Source organism: Epinephelus moara, chromosome 14 (assembly GCF_006386435.1).
Source record: "Epinephelus moara isolate mb chromosome 14, YSFRI_EMoa_1.0, whole genome shotgun sequence".
Classification (NCBI taxonomy): Eukaryota; Metazoa; Chordata; class Actinopteri; order Perciformes; family Serranidae; genus Epinephelus; species Epinephelus moara.
This window is the reverse complement of record NC_065519.1, coordinates 1223389-1244818: the sequence shown is the minus strand read 5'-3', so window position 1 is coordinate 1244818 and position 21430 is coordinate 1223389. Positions and strand designations below refer to the sequence as shown.

The 21430-nt window shown below is 41.8% G+C and overlaps 2 protein-coding genes across 4 annotated transcripts in view; both read right to left on the bottom strand.

Annotated features, from left to right (window-relative positions):
* The window catches only part of LOC126401087 (protein LBH-like), a 27649-nt gene extending 20272 nt beyond the window's left edge, over positions 1-7377 (bottom strand). For 2 of the 3 annotated variants that reach the window (XM_050062172.1, XM_050062174.1), the window contains exon 1: positions 7235-7377. The gene's annotated coding sequence lies outside the window, so the exon portion shown is untranslated. Of the gene's footprint in view, positions 1-7230 lie in introns of all 3 variants that reach the window. The other variant, XM_050062173.1, reaches the window with a different exon arrangement.
* Positions 7378-9008: 1631 nt separating this feature from the next.
* LOC126401120 (neuroblast differentiation-associated protein AHNAK) overlaps positions 9009-21430 on the bottom strand; it is a 13807-nt gene continuing 1385 nt past the window's right edge. Inside the window, exons 2-7 of the mRNA XM_050062221.1 lie at positions 20509-20613; positions 19858-19971; positions 19610-19763; positions 19189-19349; positions 14922-19099; positions 9009-14836 (exon numbers count right to left, since the gene is read on the bottom strand). Coding sequence (XP_049918178.1) covers positions 9712-14836; positions 14922-19099; positions 19189-19349; positions 19610-19763; positions 19858-19899 — 9660 coding nt within the window. The 5' untranslated portion in view covers positions 19900-19971; positions 20509-20613 and the 3' untranslated portion in view covers positions 9009-9711. The remainder of the gene's footprint in view (positions 14837-14921; positions 19100-19188; positions 19350-19609; positions 19764-19857; positions 19972-20508; positions 20614-21430) is intronic.

The window sequence follows — 21430 nt, the reverse complement described above, 5'->3', positions numbered from 1 at the left end:
TTTTTTTCCCCGTTAAAGGGGTTTTTTTGGGGAGTTTTTCCTGATCAGCTGTGAGGGTCATAAGGACAGAGGGATGTCGTATGCTGTAAAGCCCTGTGAGGCAAATTGTGATTTGTGATATTGGGCTTTATAAATAAAATTGATTGATTGATTGACTTATCCAAAGAGCCAGACTGAGGTTAAGCATGCACAGATCACCCAAGCTTGACTAAACTTGCAAGACGGAGCTAAAACCTTAGCACCAGTCCCAAAATTCTCCCGGAACGACATCCCCTTTTGTGACGATCACACTAAGCCACGAGTTATCCAACCGTACACAAACTCAGCCACCCCCACCCCTTCATCCACAACCCGCGAAATGTACCCAGTCTCTATAGCAGCCATTCTTTTGGGGGCACGATCGCATTCACTTAACCACATGCTTTTCACGAGACACTCACCCTAGCTGAGCTCACAGAGAGACAACGCCCCCACTCAGTCTCACTCCCAGGATCCCTCCTGCGTTCCTGCTTTTGACCCAACACATTCATCATCGCACTCGCCTGCTACCCAGAAACTGAGCCTTCATCCCTCAACCCTCATCCCTTCATCCCTCAACACTTCATCCCTCATCCATTCGACCCTCGACCCTCATCCCTTCATCCCTCATCCATTCGACCCTCATCCCTTCATCCCTCATCGTTTCATTTTCTAATCCCTCGATCCTCACCCCTTCTCACCTTCCTCTGAACCCAGAATCCATCATATGCAATAACTCATTCGCAATCTTCATCTTATTGTTGTGGTCTTTGTTAGTGAACCACATGATGTCATTCGACACATCGTCTGCATTCAGCCCTCTGATGTGTCGTTTCTGCTGAATCTTGGGGTCTCCTTGCTTCCTGTCTGTTCATCACTCTGTGTGAAGGTTTAAACCCGTCAGAGAGCAGCTGATCACATGTTAGGATCCAACATGTTCTCACTCCAAACTCCTCACATATCGCCGTCTGGTCACGGGACCTTCACGTCCACATGTGACGAGCTAGGTGTCCGGGTTGCATATGTTGTTGATGTTCTGGGATGCCGGTCATTTCACGCCAGTCACATTGTGTCCTTTCAAAATAAACTTCTGTTTTCATAGGAAGTGTTTCTGCGCGTTAGAGACAGATAAAGGCTTTTTCAAAATAAACTTTCAGCGTAGGAAAAACACCTCATAGTTACCTTCATGTCACTGTGTAACAAACACACCTGCTCAGGTCTCACCTGCTCAGGCCACACCTGCTCAGGTCTCACCTGCTCAGGTCTCACCTGCTCAGGTCACACCTGGGGCCTGTATCACGAAGCAAGATCAACCTTTCCTGGGTTACCCAGACCTATCCTGGGTTGACTAACCCTAACAATGGCAATCAGGATAATCGGTATCACGACGCTGGATATCAACTCGGTAACTCAACCCAGGGTTGCTTTATCAAGAGCCGTGAACGCGCACGCAGCGGACCAATCACAATCATGAGAGAAGCGCAGCGTCACTGAGCGTCACTGAGCGTCCTCACAGAGCGCCGTATGTGAGGGAAAAAAAGTATTTCTTGTGAGGATCAGAGATTAATTCTACTAAAATATGAGGAGGAGAAAAGCAACATTAGAGAAAAGGCCAACACCGTGGCAGCTGCAGGAGGAGGAAACATGCGTGGCAACGCATAACGGGATGAATAATGTTTAGTTTTAGTTTAGATTAGTTTATTTGCACATAATGTTAAAAACAGACAGTATAACATTTACAAGATTAAAAAAAGAAAAGTGCCGGAGAGGTTAGAAGCCACTAAAAGCTTATCAAAGAAATTCCCCTGTCAAAACATCAATGAAATCACATAATAGAGAAGAAAAAGAAACGGGTGAGGAAAGAAGGAATAGAGGAGGAGAGAGGGAAAAATCAAGACAAAACAAGGCAGCAAATAAAATGATGTGTAGGTCAAATTACTCATCACTGGTTCAAGTACAATAAAGCTTAAAGCTGACGCCACAATTAAATCATATCAACACCAAATTGACAGTCTGAATAAAATCATCCTGATATTGAGCTGTGTTAGAAATTAACAGCTGTGCAGAAATATACCTAGTGTCCCTCCTTAAAAAACAAAAAGGAAAATCCCTCAAACACCATGACGTGTAGACATGATAGGCTACTTTCCACATTTCCAGCAGCAAAGCTGTCAATTAGGCCCATTATCTTTAACAGGGATCATTTCCTCCAACAAAACAAAATGTTGGCACTAATTAATGGTGCTATTAAGTGTCTGCAAATGATCAGTTTCTTTCTTATGAAGGGGTGGGATGAAAGTTCCACTTCTTTCCACTCCTTTGTGAACAATCTTTTCATTGTCTGTTGTTGTTGCTTTCTTTTCTTTTTTAATGTTCAAAATAAATTTTCAAATCAAAATCAATCAAATGAATTAAACTTCCCGTCATGACTGGGCTGCATTTCTATCAGCGGAGTCATTTTTTTCCGAACAGTCATGACTGGGCTGCATTTCTATCAGCGGAGTCATTTTTTTCCGAACAGCTGATTGGCCAGTGGGAGGTGCTTTTTAATAGGATCAGATTCAACCCTGAACTTACCCTGCTCCGGAGCAGGATAGCCGTTCAGAGTAAGTTACCATGGTGATCTACCCCGATAAGAACTGAACCGGCTTCGTGAGACCGAAAACCCAGGGTTAACCCTGAAGTTACCTCGCTAAGACATTAATCCTGCTTCATGATACAGGCCCCTGCTCAGGTCTCACCTGGCCAGGCTTAAGGTTCCTATTTGTGGGTGTTTATCAGTCTCAGGCTCCGCCCTCCTGCCATAAAGAGACTTTCCACCTCTCAAAGTTTAGTTTTTGTCTTACAGCATTCCAAGCTGGCGCCATCCAGCGGCAAATCGCACCACGGTGATAGGGTGGCTTTTTTAATCTGTCTAACACAGAAATCACCGACTGAGCGTCGATATGTTACGACTTTAGAATGAGACAGAGTCCAAACGGCGCTGTAGAACAGATGACATCACACACACACCGAACCACGATCACCACAGATACTGTCCGTTAAAATGAGTTTACAACAACAGAGAAACGTCAGGAAGATATAAAAAAATAAACAATACCACCGAGCCGTGAAACTGACTCTGCAGCTGTCAGAGCATCATACGATTACAACAGGTAATATATCCAGTATTATATTTATATATATATTTATACATATATGCTGCTCTCTGGATTATTATTATTATTACTATTATTATTATCATTATTTTTACAGATGAGAAACAGAATGTTCATGTTGTCGCTACCGGAGCTGACGTTACATCACATCCTGTTTATTTTCCATCATAATGAGATGATAGAACTGGTGACTGTTGTCTGAATGAACCAATCAGATGTCTCGTTTGTTAAAATCTTATTATACAAACTGAGTTATAACGACGGCCATCAGATTAATGTGACGTGGTGAAGTAACAGTACCTCAGACTCAGGATTACAGTACTGAAGTATTTGTACTTAGTTACTTTTCACCACCGCAACGATCCAATGAAATGTCTCCACACTGCAGATTTTTGTTTTTAATATTCTGAAACAAATTAAATGTCTAACGATGTTTATGATATTTACTTAATCAATGATTTCAAATCCAAACTGTCATCAGACGTTTATTTTTTATTGTTTTGATGAAAATCTGTTTCCTGTTGTGTTTTCAGAAACTTTAATTATTAAAACAATAAATGATAATTTAATCAAAATAAAAGTGTAACTGACCTGGAGTTGAGATGATTCATGGAAACACTTTAAATCTGAACATTTTGTTTTTTTATTATTAATATTCGTTGTTTGAATAAACTGAGACATTTTGTGATGAATGTTTCAGCGTCTGATAGAAACTTGAGCAGAGAATAAAACAATAGTTTGTTTCGCAGCCATCGACGTCTCACAGCCAAGAACACCAAGTGATGAAGCCAAAAACCCACGAACGCACCCTGATGTAGCGCCGCTTCACAGACCCGAGCTGTGATTAACAAATATCAGATTGATGAAGGATGTGACCTCCCCTTCATCACGGTGGAGACACTCCAGTTAAAGAACCGAGGATGATGATGGTACTCTTCCTCTCTTCTCATCGCCCCAGCTGCTTTTTTTTCCATTTTTGCTGCTGCTAAATCAGAGCCAGCAGCAACACCTCCTCTTCCTCCTCCTCATCTTCCTCCTCCTCCTCCTCTTCCTCCTCCTCTTCCTCCTCCTCCTCCTCCTCCCCCATTGCAGTAAGTTTGTACAGCCCAAGGACATGAAATAAAAATCCAATCCATGTCCAAATATAGTGGTCGTCTGCTGCTCTCAGCTCACAGCCTCTTCACTGCTTCTCCTCTTCATCACCTCAGTCTGTTTTTATTTTAGGCTAATGTCTCAGATTCATTACATGATGATCTGACACGTACCTGACACGTATCTGACATGTACCTGACACGTTTCTGACATGCATCTGACATACATCTGACACGTATCTGACACGTTACCTGACATGTACCTGACATATATCTGACACGTATCTGACACGTTACCTGACATGTACCTGACATATATCTGACACGTATCTGACACGTACCTGACACAAACCTGACATGTACCTGACATGTATCTGACACGTACCTGATATGAGGGGTGAAACGTATCAGCGAACACACACACAGTGCATTCACTGCGTATTTGATACGTGTACATTGCGTGTGCAACCATCACCGTGTACTTGTTACACATGCAATGCGCGTGCAATGCCTGCACACGCCTAGATGTGTGGTTATTAGACGTGCGTGTGTTTATGGTTTTAACATTTAATCTAGACTGGATATTCATTACTTATATCTGCAACATAATTTTGCCTAGTCAAAACTCTTATTCAAGATATCTGTAATTCAGTTTTGACTAGTAAGATTCAAACTACTTTTGCCATTCATGTGTATGGGGTTTGTCATTATAGATATCTCCAATGTAGTTGCGGATATCTGCAATTGTTATTGCGGATATCTGCAACTGAATTGTGGATATCTGTAATTCCAGTTTGAGATATCTACCATTTAATTTTGACTAGTCATAATTCAAGTTCAAGATATCTTTAATTATCATCAATTGAAGATATCTACATGGTCCTTTCTAGATATCTTGAATTAAGTTTCAGGTAGTCAGAATGATGTTGTAGATATCTGCAACTGAATATCTGTAATTCAGTTTTGACTAGTCAGAATGACGTTATAGATATCTGGAATTAAAATTCATACTAGTCACAATGACATTACTACTAGTCAAAATGACATTGTTGATATCTATAATGGTAATTCCGGATAGTCACACTTAGCGATTAAATGTTAAAACGGCTTGCCACAGTGCGTTGACACATGTTGAGGCATATAGGCTTTTTACAGCAAACAGGAATAAAATATAAATCTAGATTTTACAAGTAAGGAAAGACTTGACAAGACATCAGCATGAACAGCGCTGAGTGTTCCCCACTCTCAACCTGGTAGCCAAAGTCCGAGTGAATTTAACCCATTTAAACCCATTTAAGGATGTCTGAAAAGCTTCTAAACAGTCAAATTCGCAAAAGGGCAAAATGCGAAAAAAATGTTTATGAAAACACAACTATTGATTAAAAACATACAGATGGAGGTTTGCAGCATTTAGGATCCAATTCAATAATAGGCTATATATTCACAATTAGGCTGTTGTAGCCTATATATTATCTTAGTTAAATATTTTTAAACCACAGCCAGACATCGAGGGTAGTCAGTAGCTCTGATTTGTGAGGATAAAATAAAAATTTAAAAAAATCATGCGTGTGTATATGCAGGCGTATATCTGCAGCAACTTGATTCATTATTCATTTCATCATCAGCGATTCATTTATTCATTCCACTCTTGCGAAGCACACACACACACGCCTGCCTGCACATGTAAACTATGGAGACAGACAGTTTGTCAAAGTAATCTGACGCGTTCAGGTGTTAATGATGTGTACATGCACTGTGTGTGTGTGTGTGCGAGATTCACACGCAGGTGTAGTGTATGTGTGGCGTTTGTAAAGCACTGTGCACGTGTCCTGAAAAGACGTGTGAGCGCGTCATGTGAGTGGAACGAACAACGCCTGCGCGTCATGTAGCAGGCATGCGTGTAACACTCATGTCTCCATAGTAACCCTATGTAAAATGTAGGCATGCGCTCACGCGGTTTGATTAGATCTGATGTGTCCTAAGTAGGCGCAAGTGACGCATTGTAGTGTGGTTGGGTGAAACGTTTGACCCCTCATAGTATCTGACATGTATGTGACATGTATCTGACACGTACCTGACATGTACCTGACACATATCTGACATGTATGTGACATGAATGTGACATGTATCTGACACGTACCTGACATGTACCTGACACATATCTGACATGTATCTGACATGTAGGGGCATGTATCTGACACGTACCTGACATGTGTCTGACACATATCTTACATGTATCTGACACATATCTGACATGTATGTGACATGAATGTGACATGTATCTGACACGTACCTGACATGTATCTGACACATATCTGACATGTATCTGACATGTAGGGGCATGTATCTGACACGTACCTGACATGTATCTGACACATATCTGACATGTATGTGACATGTACCTGACATGTACCTCCTCACTCCTTCATTAAACTCCTCTTCCTCCTCACTCCTTCATCAAACTCCTCTTCCTCCTCACTCCTTCATTAAACTCTTCTTCCTCCTCACTCCATCAAACTCCTCTTCCTCACTCCTTCATCAAACTCATCTTCCTCCTGTTCGGCACTCCTTCATTAAACTCTTCTTCCTCCTCACTCCATCAAACTCCTCTTCCTCACTCCTTTAACAAACTCCTCTTCCTCCCGTTCCCCACTCCTTCATTAAACTCTTCTTCCTCCCCACTCCTTCATTAAACTCTTCTTCCTCCTCACTCCTTCATCAAACTCCTCTTCCTCACTCCTTCATCAAACTCCTCTTCCTCCTGTTCCTCACTCCTTCATTAAACTCCTCTTCCTCACTCCTTCATTTAAACTCCTCTTTCTCACTCCTTCATCACACTCTTCACTCAGTCAGTTTTATGACTAAAAGAATAAAGTCCTGTAGGCGAAGTGATGAAGGTTGTAATAAATGATCGGATGAATAAATGTTGCAATAAATGACTGAATGAATGTATGAGATCTCACCTACCTGTCGGTGTGTGTTTCAGGTCCAGAGTCTCACAGCAGGAAGGTCTCTGTCCTCCGCTGCTTCATCACACTGATGCTGCTGCTGCTGCTGCTGCTGATGATGATGATGGTGATGATGATGCGGGCTGTTGTGGGCGACAGGCGGCGGGGCGCGCGCTAGGCTCCCGGTGAAGTTGCCGCTCGGTAAGTGTTCGGAGTCTGCGCAGTGGAGCGGGACCGGTGCTGCATTCAGGGACTGTCGGACACGTTTGGTTGGGAGGCAGTACTCAGATGTCTGAGTGAAGTAGAAGTATCAGAGAGCAGAAGTACTCTGTTACAAGTAAAAGTACTGCGTTCATAAAGTTACTCCAGTAGAAGTATAAGAGAGTATGACAGAATGAGGTTTTTATTTATTCATTCATTCATTCATTCATTCATTTATTATATCTTATGTACTGCCACGCAGCTTGTGAATTTCACCAAGAGATTAATTAACTTTATCCATAAAATCATATTTTACTTGTTGAATATATTTTTAATTATTGATAAATTATAAAATCCAAAGTATGAAAAAGATATAGTGAAATAAAAAGTAGCCTACAGGAAGTATAAAGACGCAGTACTTGAGTAAATGTACTTGGTTACTTTCTGCCATTATTGTGCTTTTAATTTGAAAGGTAGCTGTGTGTGTGTGTGTGTGTGTGTGTGTGTGTGTGTGTGTGTCTCCCTCTGCTGTACAAACCTGTTCATTCCTCCTGTGACCGACCGAGGTGATGACGTCATATTGAGTCTTCTCATGGAAGAATTAAAGTAAAAATACTACATTACAAAAACACTCTGTTACTAGTCAAATTCAAACATCAAAATAAAACGAAAAGTTCTGATTTTACAGAATAAGAAGTTAAATAAATGGAATATAATTATTAATATATATGTTCATCAGTAAGGTGTCAAAACACATGTATTAAATAAAATGTGTGACTTTCATTATTATCATTATTATTATTGTTATCATTATTATTATTATTATTATTATTAATGGTTAAGGAGAACCAGTGTGTGTGTGTGTGTGTGTGTGTGTGTGTGTTTAGATCAGGGTTTCCTCTTCATGTGTGTGAAACCTGATCAACAACATTTATAGACAAACTGGATTTTATTATGTTTTTATATGTTGGCTTGACGTTGTTGGACGGACTTCAGTGGTAAAGTTTAACTGAGATATTTATGGAATCTGAATTCATAACGATGAAAAGGAAAATGTGCAGTAGATGTTTTTACACTCACATTAATGAGGGATGAGACGTGTTCTCCTACATCTCCCATCTCACAACACAATAAAGGTTTAGTGTCAGGTGACACAGACGTGACATCACATGTGATTTAACCTGCTGTCCTCCTCGTGTGGACACGTAACGTCTGCAGAGTTTCAGATATGCGAAGTCCGTCGGAATGATTTTTTAAATTAATGACAGGAAGTCTCATAAACTGTCCCAGTCTGCCTCAGTTCACCCAACATGGAAATACTCAGGTACTGTGTGTACAGTACTCGAGTAAATGTACTCAGTTACCTTCCATCAGTGGTGACAGTATCTGTTTATTTACTGAAATCTGACCTGTTTCAGTTCATTTAAAAACCAACAGAATAAAGAGAATAAAAACAGTGTGTGGCTGAACTGGAGCCAGAGACAGAACTCATCAGCTTCACCTTTACATTTAATCATATTTATTTATTTACTGTGTGTAACTCTGCCAACAGGCGGCATCAGTCATCAAATAAAACCCAGAGGTCATTAACAGCTATTTACACAGCCAGTTTATTAATATTCCTCTTTGTACAGAGATACTGAAAGGCATCCTACTGTCCATATATTTTTATCGTAGCAAATGAGGTTTTAAGCAAAAATATTAATACAAATATAGATGCAGCAGCAGCACACGTCATCAGGAGCGTTTCATTTCAGCTTTGCATTGCTATGTTTGTTTCTTCAGCTACAGCAACAAGAATATCTGGTGATACATTATCTGTTGTAGACTGCACCGAACGAAGGCGCTGTGAAATTACTGTAAACACATTTTGGAATGTCAGTAACATCGACTGATTTTCAGCTCAGATCAAACTTTCTTAAATCAAATGCACTGGTGATTATTGTCCGATAAATAAGAGCACAGGAAGTCGGATCAGTGTCAGACTTTATAAAAAGATATTAGAGTAAAAGTCATGGCTTATTTTAGCTCAGTACCATAAGAAGCAGGATATTTGGTTCATTATCTGCAGTAAGGGCACTCAGTTACACAGCTTATTAACAACTTCATCACATGGTCAGTGTGATTTACATCAATCCGTCTCTTTACAGATCAACAACATGCAACCAGAGGTGAACACAGACTCAATCTTTACTGTGATTCGTTAATGATCTGTTTTCTGTCTAAGCTCTCCATCAGTCAGAAACCCACCGGCCCCTGACACCGGTCAATAAACACAGTTTATATTGAGTTATTTCACTTGTTGACTCCGTCGAAGAACCTCATTTTCTCCAAGTGCACAGAGTCTCGTAGTCGCTGAACGGATGACGCTGTCTCACCTGAGATGGGCTCCAAGGAATGTGTGATCTGTTTTGTTATAACAATTGTTTCTTTGCTTTCACTTCTTCCACTTGATGTTTCCCGGACTAAACGCCTTTCAAGGACCGTCCTCTTGTTGCCATGTGAATCCTCGACGGTCCACGCTGCCGCTTCATCAGCGTCTGATTGGAGGGGAAGGGCTCCAGCTGATTGGACCTGGAGAGCAGTCAGCAGCTTGGCATGCTGTGCCTCTGGCGTCGCCTGTATGTTTGATGTAATGACATGTATTTTTCCAGATTCCAGTCTGAGGGTGTCCTCGGATGAAGATGAAACTCCGGATGACAGAATGGTGATTTTCTCAGGCAGGTTGGGCTCAACGGAGACAAGCTCAGTCCTTGTGGTGGAAGTAATGATGTTACTGTGCATCTCTCCAAGCACTGTGGCAGCATCAGGGTCCGAGTATTTGACCGTGACTTTGGTTGGAGAAGATAAGGACAGGCCAGCATGCTCACTCGTCATTGCAGAGCTAATGTCAGCGAAGGCATCAGATGACTGGACAGAACAGGTTTGACTTATTTCCTCATCCACTGATTCTCCTGCTGGACTCTTCTTGTCCTTGTGCTCGTCTTTTTCAGGTGTCTTAGTAGGTTCTGATGGCGAGGACAGTCCAAACCGGGGGAATTTAAACCAGCCTGTCCTCTCAGGACTTTTGACAGTATCTTGCTTTGTCTCCTCTTTCTTTGTCTCAGACTTTTTTCCACTGGGTTCATCTGTGTCATGAACTTCCTTTGAGGTTTCAAGACTTTCTTCTGGTTTTGGGACATCAAATTCAACATCAATATTCTTGAGGATCTCACCAAATGATGTCAAAGCCTGTTTGGGTGATTTAGTCTCTGCTTTTGACTCAGCCTCCTTTTTCAGCTGATCTTTGCTGTCAGTGTCCACGGGGACATGTTCGTCCTCAGGGACATGTTCATCCACAGGGGCATGTTCGGCCTCAGGGGCGGCTCTGGAGAAGCTCAGCTTTGGCATCTTAAATGTTGGTAATTTGAATTTACTTGGAGAGGCAAGGCCTGCGCTGTCGGTTTCAGTCTTTGGTGCTTCAGAATCTGCTGCAACAGCTTTGGACACATCTGTCTTAATGTCAACACTTGGACCTTTGATGGTGATAGTGACATCCTCCTTCAGTTTAGCTCCTTCAGTTTCCGCTGCTTTGTCAGCGGCAGGTGCTTCTACAGTGACATCATAGACAGCACCTCCAAATTTGGGCATTTTCACTGTGGGCATTTTAAACTTTGACGGTGATCCTCCAACATCTTTTGACTTGGCTTCACTCTCAGAAGCTTTAATTTCCACACTTGCTGAAGATTGTTTGACTTCAGGGAGTTTGACCTCGGCTTTAACATCTGGCAGTGTGATGCCTTCGTCTCTCTGCGATGCACTTAACTCTTCTTCAGGTCCTTTTGTTTTTGGTAATGCGATGCCGAACTTTGGCAATTTAAACTTGCTTCCTTGTTCATCATGTTCAGCTTCAAACTCAGGAGCTTTCATTTTCATTTCAGGTTGTTTGACTATCACTTCTCCCTCTGGAAGAGAAACATCCACCTGTGCACTGACTGCACCTTCTTTAACATTTGACTTTGACAAAGAAAATCCTGGTAGAGAAAATGTAGTTTTTTTCAGGTTTGCATCGAGTTCAGCAGAATGAGGTTCTTCCACTGAAACGGACCCTGAAGGTCCGTGGACTTCTGCTTTGGCCTCTGGTGATCTCACATCAACTTTGGGTGATTCAAAGTTCACATCAACATCAGGGGCTTTACTGCCTGTCCGTGAAAATGAAAACTTTGGAAATGTCCAGTTCGGTCGTTTCAACTTGGCCTCAACCTCAGTAGCTGGTGCATCTGGTACTGAAATGGCACCTTCAGGGTCTTTGACTTCGACATCAGTCAGTTTGACTTCAGCTTTGGCTTCTGGTAATGTCACGTCTACATCTTTCTTGGATAAGCTCAGATCAATTTCAGGTCCTTTAACTTTGGGCATTGAGATGCCAAACTTTGGCATTTTAAACTTCCTTTCCTGCCCCTCTAATTCTACGTCACCTTCTGGCAGCTTAAGCTCCACCTCAGGTTGTTTGACTTCAACATCAGGCAGTTTGACTTCAGCTTTGGCTTCTGGTAGTGTCACATCTCCATCTTTCTTTGATAAGCTCAGATCCATTTCAGGTCCTTTGATTTGAGGTCCAGAAAAACCGAGACTTGGCAGTTTAAACTTGCCTCCTTTTCCTTCATGCTCAATTCCTGTAGTTTTAATATCTATTGAGGGGCCTTCAATGTCAACACTGGGTGCTGCAATGTCAACTGTAAGAACTTCCTCAGGAATGTTGATGTCAGCTCCTTCGATTTTAATGTCTTTGTTGGGCACATCTACAGTGGCACTTGGAGTACTAACTCCAAATTTGGGTAGTTTGAATGTAGGCATCTTAAATTTTGATGGTGATCCTTCTTTACCCTTTGCTGATACCTTGATCTCAGGAGCTTTGATTTCCACTTCAGGTTCTTTGACCTCGACATCTGGTAGTTGAACTTCAGCTTTGGCTTCTGGTAGTGTCACATCTACATCTTTCTTTGATAAGCTCAGATCCATTTCAGGCCCCTTAACTTTGGGCATTGAGATGCCAAACTTTGGCATTTTAAACTTGCTTTCCTGCCCCACTAATTCTACGTCACCTTCTGGCAGCTTAAGCTCCACTTCAGGTTGTTTGACTTCAACATCAGGCAGTTTGACCTCAGCTTTGGCTTCTGGTAGTGTCACGTCTACATCTTTCTTGGATAAGCTCAAATCAAATTCAGGCCCCATGACTTTGGGCATTGAGATGCCAAAATTTGGCATTCTAAACTTGCTTCCATCAACTTCTGCCTCTATTTCTGGTATGTTCATATCCACTTCCCCTTTTTTCACTTCCACTTTGCTCTCTGGAATTGCAACTTTCACATCCTGAAGACTAGCATCCATTTCAGGGACATTAACACTTGGTTTTGAAAAAGAAAATCTGGGCAATGAAAACCTGGATTTTTTCAGTTTTGCATCTACCTCAGCACCCGGCTGTTGATCTATCACAACACTGCCTGAAGGCTTTGTGACTTCAACCTCTGGCAGATGGACCTCTGCTTTAACTTCTGGTACATTGACATCTGTTTGTGGTACAGATATGTGCATGTCTGTGCCATCAATTTTGAGTTTTTTGTCTATATCAGGTACTTCAGCGCTGACATTTGGAGTGGCAGATCCAAATTTGGGAAATTTGAATGTTGGCAGTTTAAATTTTGAAGGTGATCCTTTCACATTGCCTAATTGTGCTTCAATCTCAGGAGCTTTAATTTCCACTTTAGCAGAAGGTTCTTCAAGTTCAACATCAGGAAGATTGACCTCAGCTTTTGCTTCTGGTAGGGTGATGTCTGCATCTTTCTTTGATAAGCTAAAATCAATGTCAGTTCCTTTTACTGTTGGCATTGAGATTCCAAACTTTGGGATTTTTAACTTGTGCCCTTGCCCATCAAGTTCACCTTCAGACTGGAAGGCTTTAATTTCTAGTTCAGGGTGTTTAACCTCCATCTTTGCTTCTGGCATTGAAACATCTACTTTTCCAAGGTTAACATCAATTGCAGATCCTTCTGGGAGTTCAACCTCAGGCTTGGCCTCAGGTAATTTGATATCTTTCTTTGGTAAGCTTAAATCAATCTCAGGCCCTTGTACCTTTGGCAATGATATTCCAAACTTTGGCACCTTGAACTTGCTTTCTTTCCCTTCACCTTCAGTTCCTTTCATTTTTACATCAAGTGATGGGCCATCAATATCAACATTCTGTGCTGCAATATCAACTGTTACTATATCTTTAGGAATTTTAAACCTAGCCCCTTCAACTTTTATGTCTTTGTCCATTTCAGGTACCTCTGCACTGATATTTGGAGTGGCAGCTCCAAATTTAGGAAACTTAAATGATGGCAGTTTAAATTTTGATGGCGATCCTTCCACGTGACCCAGCTGAGCTTCAATCTCAGGAGCTCTAATTTCCACTTTAGCAGACGGTTCTTTCAGTTCAACATCAGGAAGTTTGACTTCAGCTTTAGCCTCTGGTAGTGTCACATCGACATCTTTTTTGGAGAAGCTTAAATCAATTTCAGGTCCTTTTACCTTTGGCATTGTGATTCCAAACTTTGGCATTTTAAACTTGCTTCCTTGCCCATCAATTTCTGCTTCACACCCTGGTGGTTTCATATCAACACCAATGTCCGGAGCGTCTGGGAGTTCAACCTCAGCTTTAGCCTCTGGAATTGTCACATCAACATCTTTTTTGGAGAAACTTAAATCAATTTCAGGCCCTTTTACTTTTGGCATTGTGATTCCAAACTTCCGCACTTGTAACTTGCCTCCATGCCCTTCAAGTCCAACATCATCAGGTTTTCTAACCTTCACCTTTGCTTCCGGAATCAAAACTTCTGCTTGTCCAAGATTGGCATCGATTTTCGGGGCTTCTGGGAGTTTGATCTCCGCTTTAGTCCCTGGTAATATGACATCTGTGTCTTTCTTTGATAGGCTTAAATCTATGTCAGGCCCTTTGACTTTAGGCATAGAGAAACTGAAATTTGGCATTTTGAATTTTGAAGGTGATCCTTCTGTGCCCCTAGCTACATTTTCAATCTCAGGAGCTTTAATTTCTACTTTAGCATGAGCGTCTTTAAGTTCAACATCAGGGAGGTTGACATCTGCCTTGGCTTCTGGTAGGGTGACATCTCCATCTTTCCTTGAGAAGCCTAGATGAAATTCAGGACCTTTCACTTTTGGCATCAACATTCCAAACTTTGGCATCTTGAACTTGCTTCCTTCAACTTCAACTTCAGTCTGCAAAGGTTTAATTTCCAGCTCAGGTTTTTCAACATTAGCCTTTACCTCTGGAATGGAAACATCTGCGTTTCCAAGATTAATATCAGTTTTAGGGGCTTCCGGGAGTTTGACCTCAGCTTTAGCCTCTGGCAGTGTGACATCAACATCTTTCTTTGATAAGCTTAAATCAAATTCAGGCCCTTTTAATTTGGGCATTGCTTAAATCAAATTCAGGCCCTTTTAATTTGGGCATTTTAATTCCAAGCTTTGGCATCTTGAACTTCCCCCCCTGTCCATCAAGTTCACCTTCAGTCTGCAAGAACTGCTTTTCCATGTCCGGTTTTTTAACCTCCACAGTAGCCTCTGGAACTGAAACATCTACTTTCCCAAGATCCACCTTTGGAAATTTGGCATCAGCTTTAGCCTCTGGTAATGTGACATCTCCATCTTTCTTTGATAGGTTTAAATCAAACTCAGGCCCTTTGATTTTTGGCATTTTGATTCCAAACTTTGGCATTTTAAACTTCTCACCATGTCCATCCATCTCTGCTTCTGGTGGTTTCATCTCCACAGCGAGTTTATGGTCTTCTGGAAGTTTTATTTCAGCTTTAGCCTCTGGAATTGAAACATCTACTTTCCCAAGATTGACCTCTGGAAGTTGGACATCAGTTTTGGCCTCTGGTAACGTGACATCTGCATCTTTCTTTGAAAGGCTCAAATCAATTTTAGGTCCCTTCACTTTTGGCATGGATAAACCAAGATGTGGCATTTTAAATTTGCTTCCTTTTCCATCCTGTTCAGTTCCTTCAGTTTTCATATCTATGGAAGCTCCGTCGATGTCAATGCTGGGTGCTGTAATGTGAACTGCAGACCCCTTGTCAGGGATATTAATATCTGCTCCATCGATTTTGACACCTTTGTCCGTATCAGGTGGTTCTGCAGAAATGTTTGGAGTTACAATTCCAAATTTTGGTAGTTTGAACGTTGGCATCTTAAATTTTGTTGGTGATCCTTCTGTACCTTTTGTCGCAACATGTATTTCAGGAGCTTTGACTTTCACCTTCGCAGAGGGTTCTTTTAGTTTAACTCCAGGGACATCTACTTCAGCTTTGGCTTCTGGCAATGTCCCATCTCCATCTTTCTTTGATAAGCCAAAGTGAATTTCAGGTCCTTTTACTTTTGGCATTGACACTCCCAACTTTGACATTTTAAACTTGCTTCCTTGACCATCAAGTTCAACTTCACTTTGTAGAGGTTTTATTTCTAATTCAGGCTTTTTGACTTCAATTTTTCCCATTGGAAGAGAAACATCTGCTTTGCCCAGACTGACATCAACTTCAGTAGCTTCAGGAGATTTTACTTCAGCTGTGGCTTCCAGCGGTGTCACATCTCCATCTTTCTTCGATAAGCCAAAGTGAATTTCAGGTCCTTTTACTTTTGGCATTGAGATTCCAAACTTTGGCACTTGGAACTTGCCTCCATGTCCTTCAAGTTCAACGTTAGTCTGCAAGGTTTGGACTTTCACTTCAGGTTTTCTAACCTCCACCTTTGCTTCTGGAATCAAAACCTCTGCTTTTCCAAGACTGGCATCAATTTTAGGGGTTTCTGGGAGTCTGATCTCAGCTTTAGCCTCCGGCAGTGTGACATTAACATCTTTCTTTGATGAGCTAAAATCAAATTCAGGCCCTTTCACTTTTGGAATTTTTACAACAAATTTGGGTATTTTGAACTTTCCTCCCTGTCCATCAAGTTCGCCTTCAGTCCTCAGAGGTTGGATTTCCAGCTCAGGTTTTTCAGTCTCCATCTTTTGCTCTGGAATGGAAACATCTACGTTTCCAAGAGTAACATCAGTCTTGGGGGCTTCTGGTAGTTTGATTTCAGCTTTAGCCTCTGGCAGTGTGACATCAACATCTTTCTTTGATAAGCTTAAATCAAATTCAGGCCCTTTTAATTTGGGCATTTTAATTCCAAGCTTTGGCATCTTGAACTTTCTTCCATGTCCATCGAGTTCACCCTCAGTCTGCCATGGTTTGATTTCCAGTTCAGGTTTTTCAACCTCCATCTTTTGCTCTGGAAGAGACAAATTTATTTTTCCAAGAGAAACGTCAACCTCAGGAATGTCTGTGAGTTCAGTCTCAGCTTTAGCCTCCAGTAGTGAGATGTCTACATCTTTTTTTGACAAGCTTAAATCTATTTTCGGTCCTATCACCTTTGGCATACTGAGAGTTGGCATTTTAAACCTCCCATCCTTTTCTGTTTCTGCCCCATCAATAGTCATATCCTTACCTGCATCAGGCACAGTCACACTGATGTTTGGAGTCACTGCTCCAAATTTTGGAAGTTTGAATTTGTGCTCCTCAGCTTCAGCGTCTTTAATTTCATCCCTGATCTCCGGAAAGGAGAGATCAGATTTTGGGCCTGCAGCATGAAGATTATCACCAAGACCCGTAAGCTTTATGCCAGCATCCTTTTTGGCTGGTGAACCAACTACTGAATCAATGTATTCAATGCCCTCAATTTCAGGTATCCTGACATCCGATATGACTCCTCCCATCTTGTTCCCTGTTTCAGTCTTTGACACCTTTACTTCTTGGAAGAAAATCGTCCTTTCTCCTTTCACATTGTCAACTTTTTGCTCAGAGATAGTTTGTTTAGGCAAGTCAGTTCCAATGTCAGGGATTCTTATGTCTGGTTTTGCAATCCCAAAGCGAGGCATTGTCATCTTCTTTGATTTGAATGTAGCTGTAGATTCATACTCGGACTTGATGCCCTCTGTGCCTTGTGTCTGAAGAGTGGCGACTTCACATGCACTTTCTTTTCCAGGTATTACGATATGTTCTCGTTTATAAACCTCTCCGTCGCCTTGCTTTGGCTCAGTTTTGTATTTCTTTTCAGGTTTGTTAAAATCTACGCGGGTCTCAATCAGAAGCTCCTCTGAAGATAAATCAGTAGGTGTGATCTTTGGTAGGTTGACTGATGTCTTGGAGATTCCTGGAGAGGCAGCTACATCGAACTTACTTAAGTGTGTCTCATGTTTTGTTTTCGTGGGTGTTTTCACTGATATTCTTTGTGCATTTGCATCTATCACAGTAATTTCTTCAGGAATAGGAACTCCACTCGTGTCAACCTTAGGCAGCTTAAATCCAGGCAGTTTTGAAACTGCCTCTTTCACGCTGTCAACATCAATGGACAGTTGTACAGTTTCAGCCTGAATGTCTTCATAATTTCCAGTATAACCAGCTTTTGGCTCTTTAATTCTTTTGGCTGTGGGCTTCGTAAACTTGTCCTCCATACCTGGAATCTCAATGTCTTCACGTTTGGGAAGTTTTGTTCTGGAACGAGTGCTTTTTGACAGTCGCTCATACGGATCTTCTTTCACCTCTGTGCCCTCAGCTGTAACCTGCTCAATCTCAGTTGTGCCTTCTTCAACGTTTACATTATTCTTTGGTATTATTTCCTCAGTTTCAAGGTCGCAAAAGCCGATTTTAGGCAGTTTGAATGTTGGACCTATCTTTGTTTCTTGTTTCTGCTTCATGTCTTTGTCTTTGCCTTTCTGTGGAGATTTTTGTATCAATAGAACATCAGATATTTCAAGTTCCACCTTTGGTGCACTCGTTTCCATCTGTGTCGTCCCTGATTTGGTGGGGATTATCCTTGAACTGTCACTGCTGATTATTTGGGTGTTGCCATCGAGTGCTAGTTGATCTCCCTGTGGTCGTGTTTGTGAATCCAAACTTGGGATGACATCTGATTTTTCATTTCCAGGTTGGTCTGCTATTTCAATACTTGCCCCCAGTGTTTTTAGCCTCTTTGGTGATGATTTGGCTTTTGCATCTTTCTTGTACGATTTATCCTTCCCCAGAATTTTCAATTTTAATTCGGACCGTTCTTTCTTCTTTTTCTTCCCGTCGGGGGATTTAATACCAGACGGACTTTCTTGACCCGCCAGAGCCGCAGTTAGATCTGCTGTTTTCACAGTGCTGTCTATATCGATGAGCTCCACCTTGTGTTGAACAGTTTGAGGTTCAGTCAGTTTTTGATCGGTTTGCTCACGTCTTAAGTCTTCAGCATAGATTTGAGGTGTTTCTCCTGAGGGGCTTTCAAGGCACTCAGGTGAAATCATCTGCGTTGTTGTAGGTGCATCTGTGTCCTGGTCTTCGGATGAACTAATTCGTCCTCTCTTTGTTAGAGCAGAAAGCTTCACTTTATGCTTCTTCTTGCCTTTGAGAGCATCCTGAGATTTTATAGGTGACTCTGTGTCGCTTGTTGTTGGGCTAAGCTCGAGTTTTCGCTGCTCATCAGCCTCTGAGGAGCTGTGAGACCTTGTAAAGCGGGACTTCCGTCCTTTCCCAAAGGAGGGAAACTTAGGCCATGAAATGCGGGCGTCACCACGCCTTTTGGTTTTTCCTTGCTCCCTCATCTCTGGTGCATAGACGTCTTCCTCCTGTTTGAGCAAAAGAAAAAATGAAATGTGAGTCTTAGCCTGAAGACGACCCATCATCATAAAGAGTCTGACAACATGAAAATAGTTACAGGGATGACGTCAGACTCGATGGTTGGTTCAGTCTCTGTGATGTTGGGTTTGCGTTTCAAGCAGAGCTTCACTTTGTACGCCTGAGCGTGCTCCAGGATCTGGATGGCATCCTCGTATGACACGTTGTCAAAATACACAGTGGCGCTCAGAATCTGATCACCTGCATTTAAACAAGAGCAAAATATTTCAGGGGATTTCACTGTTTCAATGTGTGATAACGATTCAGTAAAATGGAAACAGCAGATACAGTAAGAGAGGTCATCAGTGAAGGTGATAACACTTCCAAAGTTAGAAAATATGCGGCACAAGATTTCAAAGTACGACGGATGTTTGAATGTATGCCGTTCATTAGCTTCATTAATCTCCCCTTTCTCAGTCATATTGGTTTTTGTTGTAGTAATATAATAGTTTGTCATTTACCTTCTTTGAGTTTGAGACTTTTTGAGGCAGGTGACTCTGGTACGACTTCCTTAATAAAGATTCCCTCTCTCCCTCCTCCACCATAAACCAGACCCTCCGCACATCCATCTTTGGCTGTTTTCACGATCAGCCCGGACTCGGGACTATGGACTTCCTGTGAACACATCCATCAGATCATTTTACCTCCAGGCTGTGTTGATCTCTGCTGCGGAGATTCAGTACAGAGACGAGAAGGTGGAACGTCTCACCTTCAGTTTACTCATCTTTGGAGTGGAGCGCTTTTCAAACATGGACCCAAGCCCAGACTTCTTAGTTTTCCTTCCACTCCCACTTTTGTAGTGTGGGTCATGCTCCTCTTCACACTAACAGGAAAACAGAAAAAAATGATCAGACTGAAAAGGAAAAATATTGAATAAAGTACTGAATAAAACCCTGCAGCAGTCTGAGAGATTCAGTCTGATTTAAACAGAAGTAGGTCTGAACCCAACATCTTTGTTTTACATTCAAAGCTTCTATTGAGGTTTTTGAATAAAGCGTCTTTATGATGTCATCGCAATAAAATAACAAAAATCGTTGTATGAAATATATATGTGTAGAAATATAAAAGTGATTCATTGGACTGAATCAGTCTTTTTTCAGTTTAAATGAATGAATGTAATTTAAGTTAAAACAGGATTGTGTTGATGCTGTCCCACAGTCTGTTTCCATGACGACAGAGAAAACAGATTTATATAAATCCCTGTAAACATGTTAGTGTGAGTGAATACAGTCAATCAGACCCAAACTGGCCGAGGCGCTCTGAGCATGCTCCACAGTTTCCGTCCTGGGCTTTGACCTGTGTGTGTGTGTGTGTGTGTGTGTGTGTGTGTGTGTGTGTGTGTGTGTGTGTGTGTTGGTACCTCTTTGTCACTGTCGGTGTATTTCTCAGTTTCAGGATACTCCTCAACAGGGGACGATCCCTGAGGCCGCGGTCTCTCTGTGAACTGAGATGGCTCGTCACATGTCTGCGTGGACATGAAGGTCAGTTAAAACAGTCACATCATTTTAAAGAGATATGATGACACTTTGAGTCAGATATTTTTCAGCCACCTGAAACACAGTTTGAATTTTAAACTGGTGTTTCTGCAGTGTGGGGAAACCTGGATGATAAACGATGTGATGACACCTTGCTGTGCCAAAGACAGCACTGACTGCCTGTTTGGTGTTTAACAGTTGATGGACGGCAGCATTGGCCGATCTGTCCGTTCAACAACAGAGCAAAATATGTCAAAAATAATTTCATTTATTCTCATGTTATTCGGTTCAGAGATTAATTAATTAAATAGCTTCAGGCTTCATAATTTATTTCTGCGGTATGTGGCCCACTGAAATCTCAATATCACCATCCTCATTCAGATTAAGAAGCTACAAATTATATTCAGCCACAAAATAAGTCTGAAAAGCTGCAAATCAGAACGGATGCACAGAGAGTTGTTGACTAGAGATGATACGCCGTCTCACGGTGGTCGCTTCCTGTCAACGTTACAGATCAGAAGCACAGAGAGTCGTTGACTAGAGATGATGCGCCGTCTCACAGTGGTGACTTCCTGTCAACGTCACAGATCAGAAGCACAGAGAGTCGTTGACTCGGCTTCTTCTCCGGAGCCTTTGTGCTCCACTGTCTCTCAGATTAACTCATATCACAGCGGTGCCTGGACAGCGTGACGTGTGTGGTTGTGCTGCTGCCGTGGTCCTGCCAGATGCCTCCTGCTGCTGCTGCCGTCATTAGTCATTAGTCATACTTCTACTGTTATTATACACATATGACTATTGTCACACATG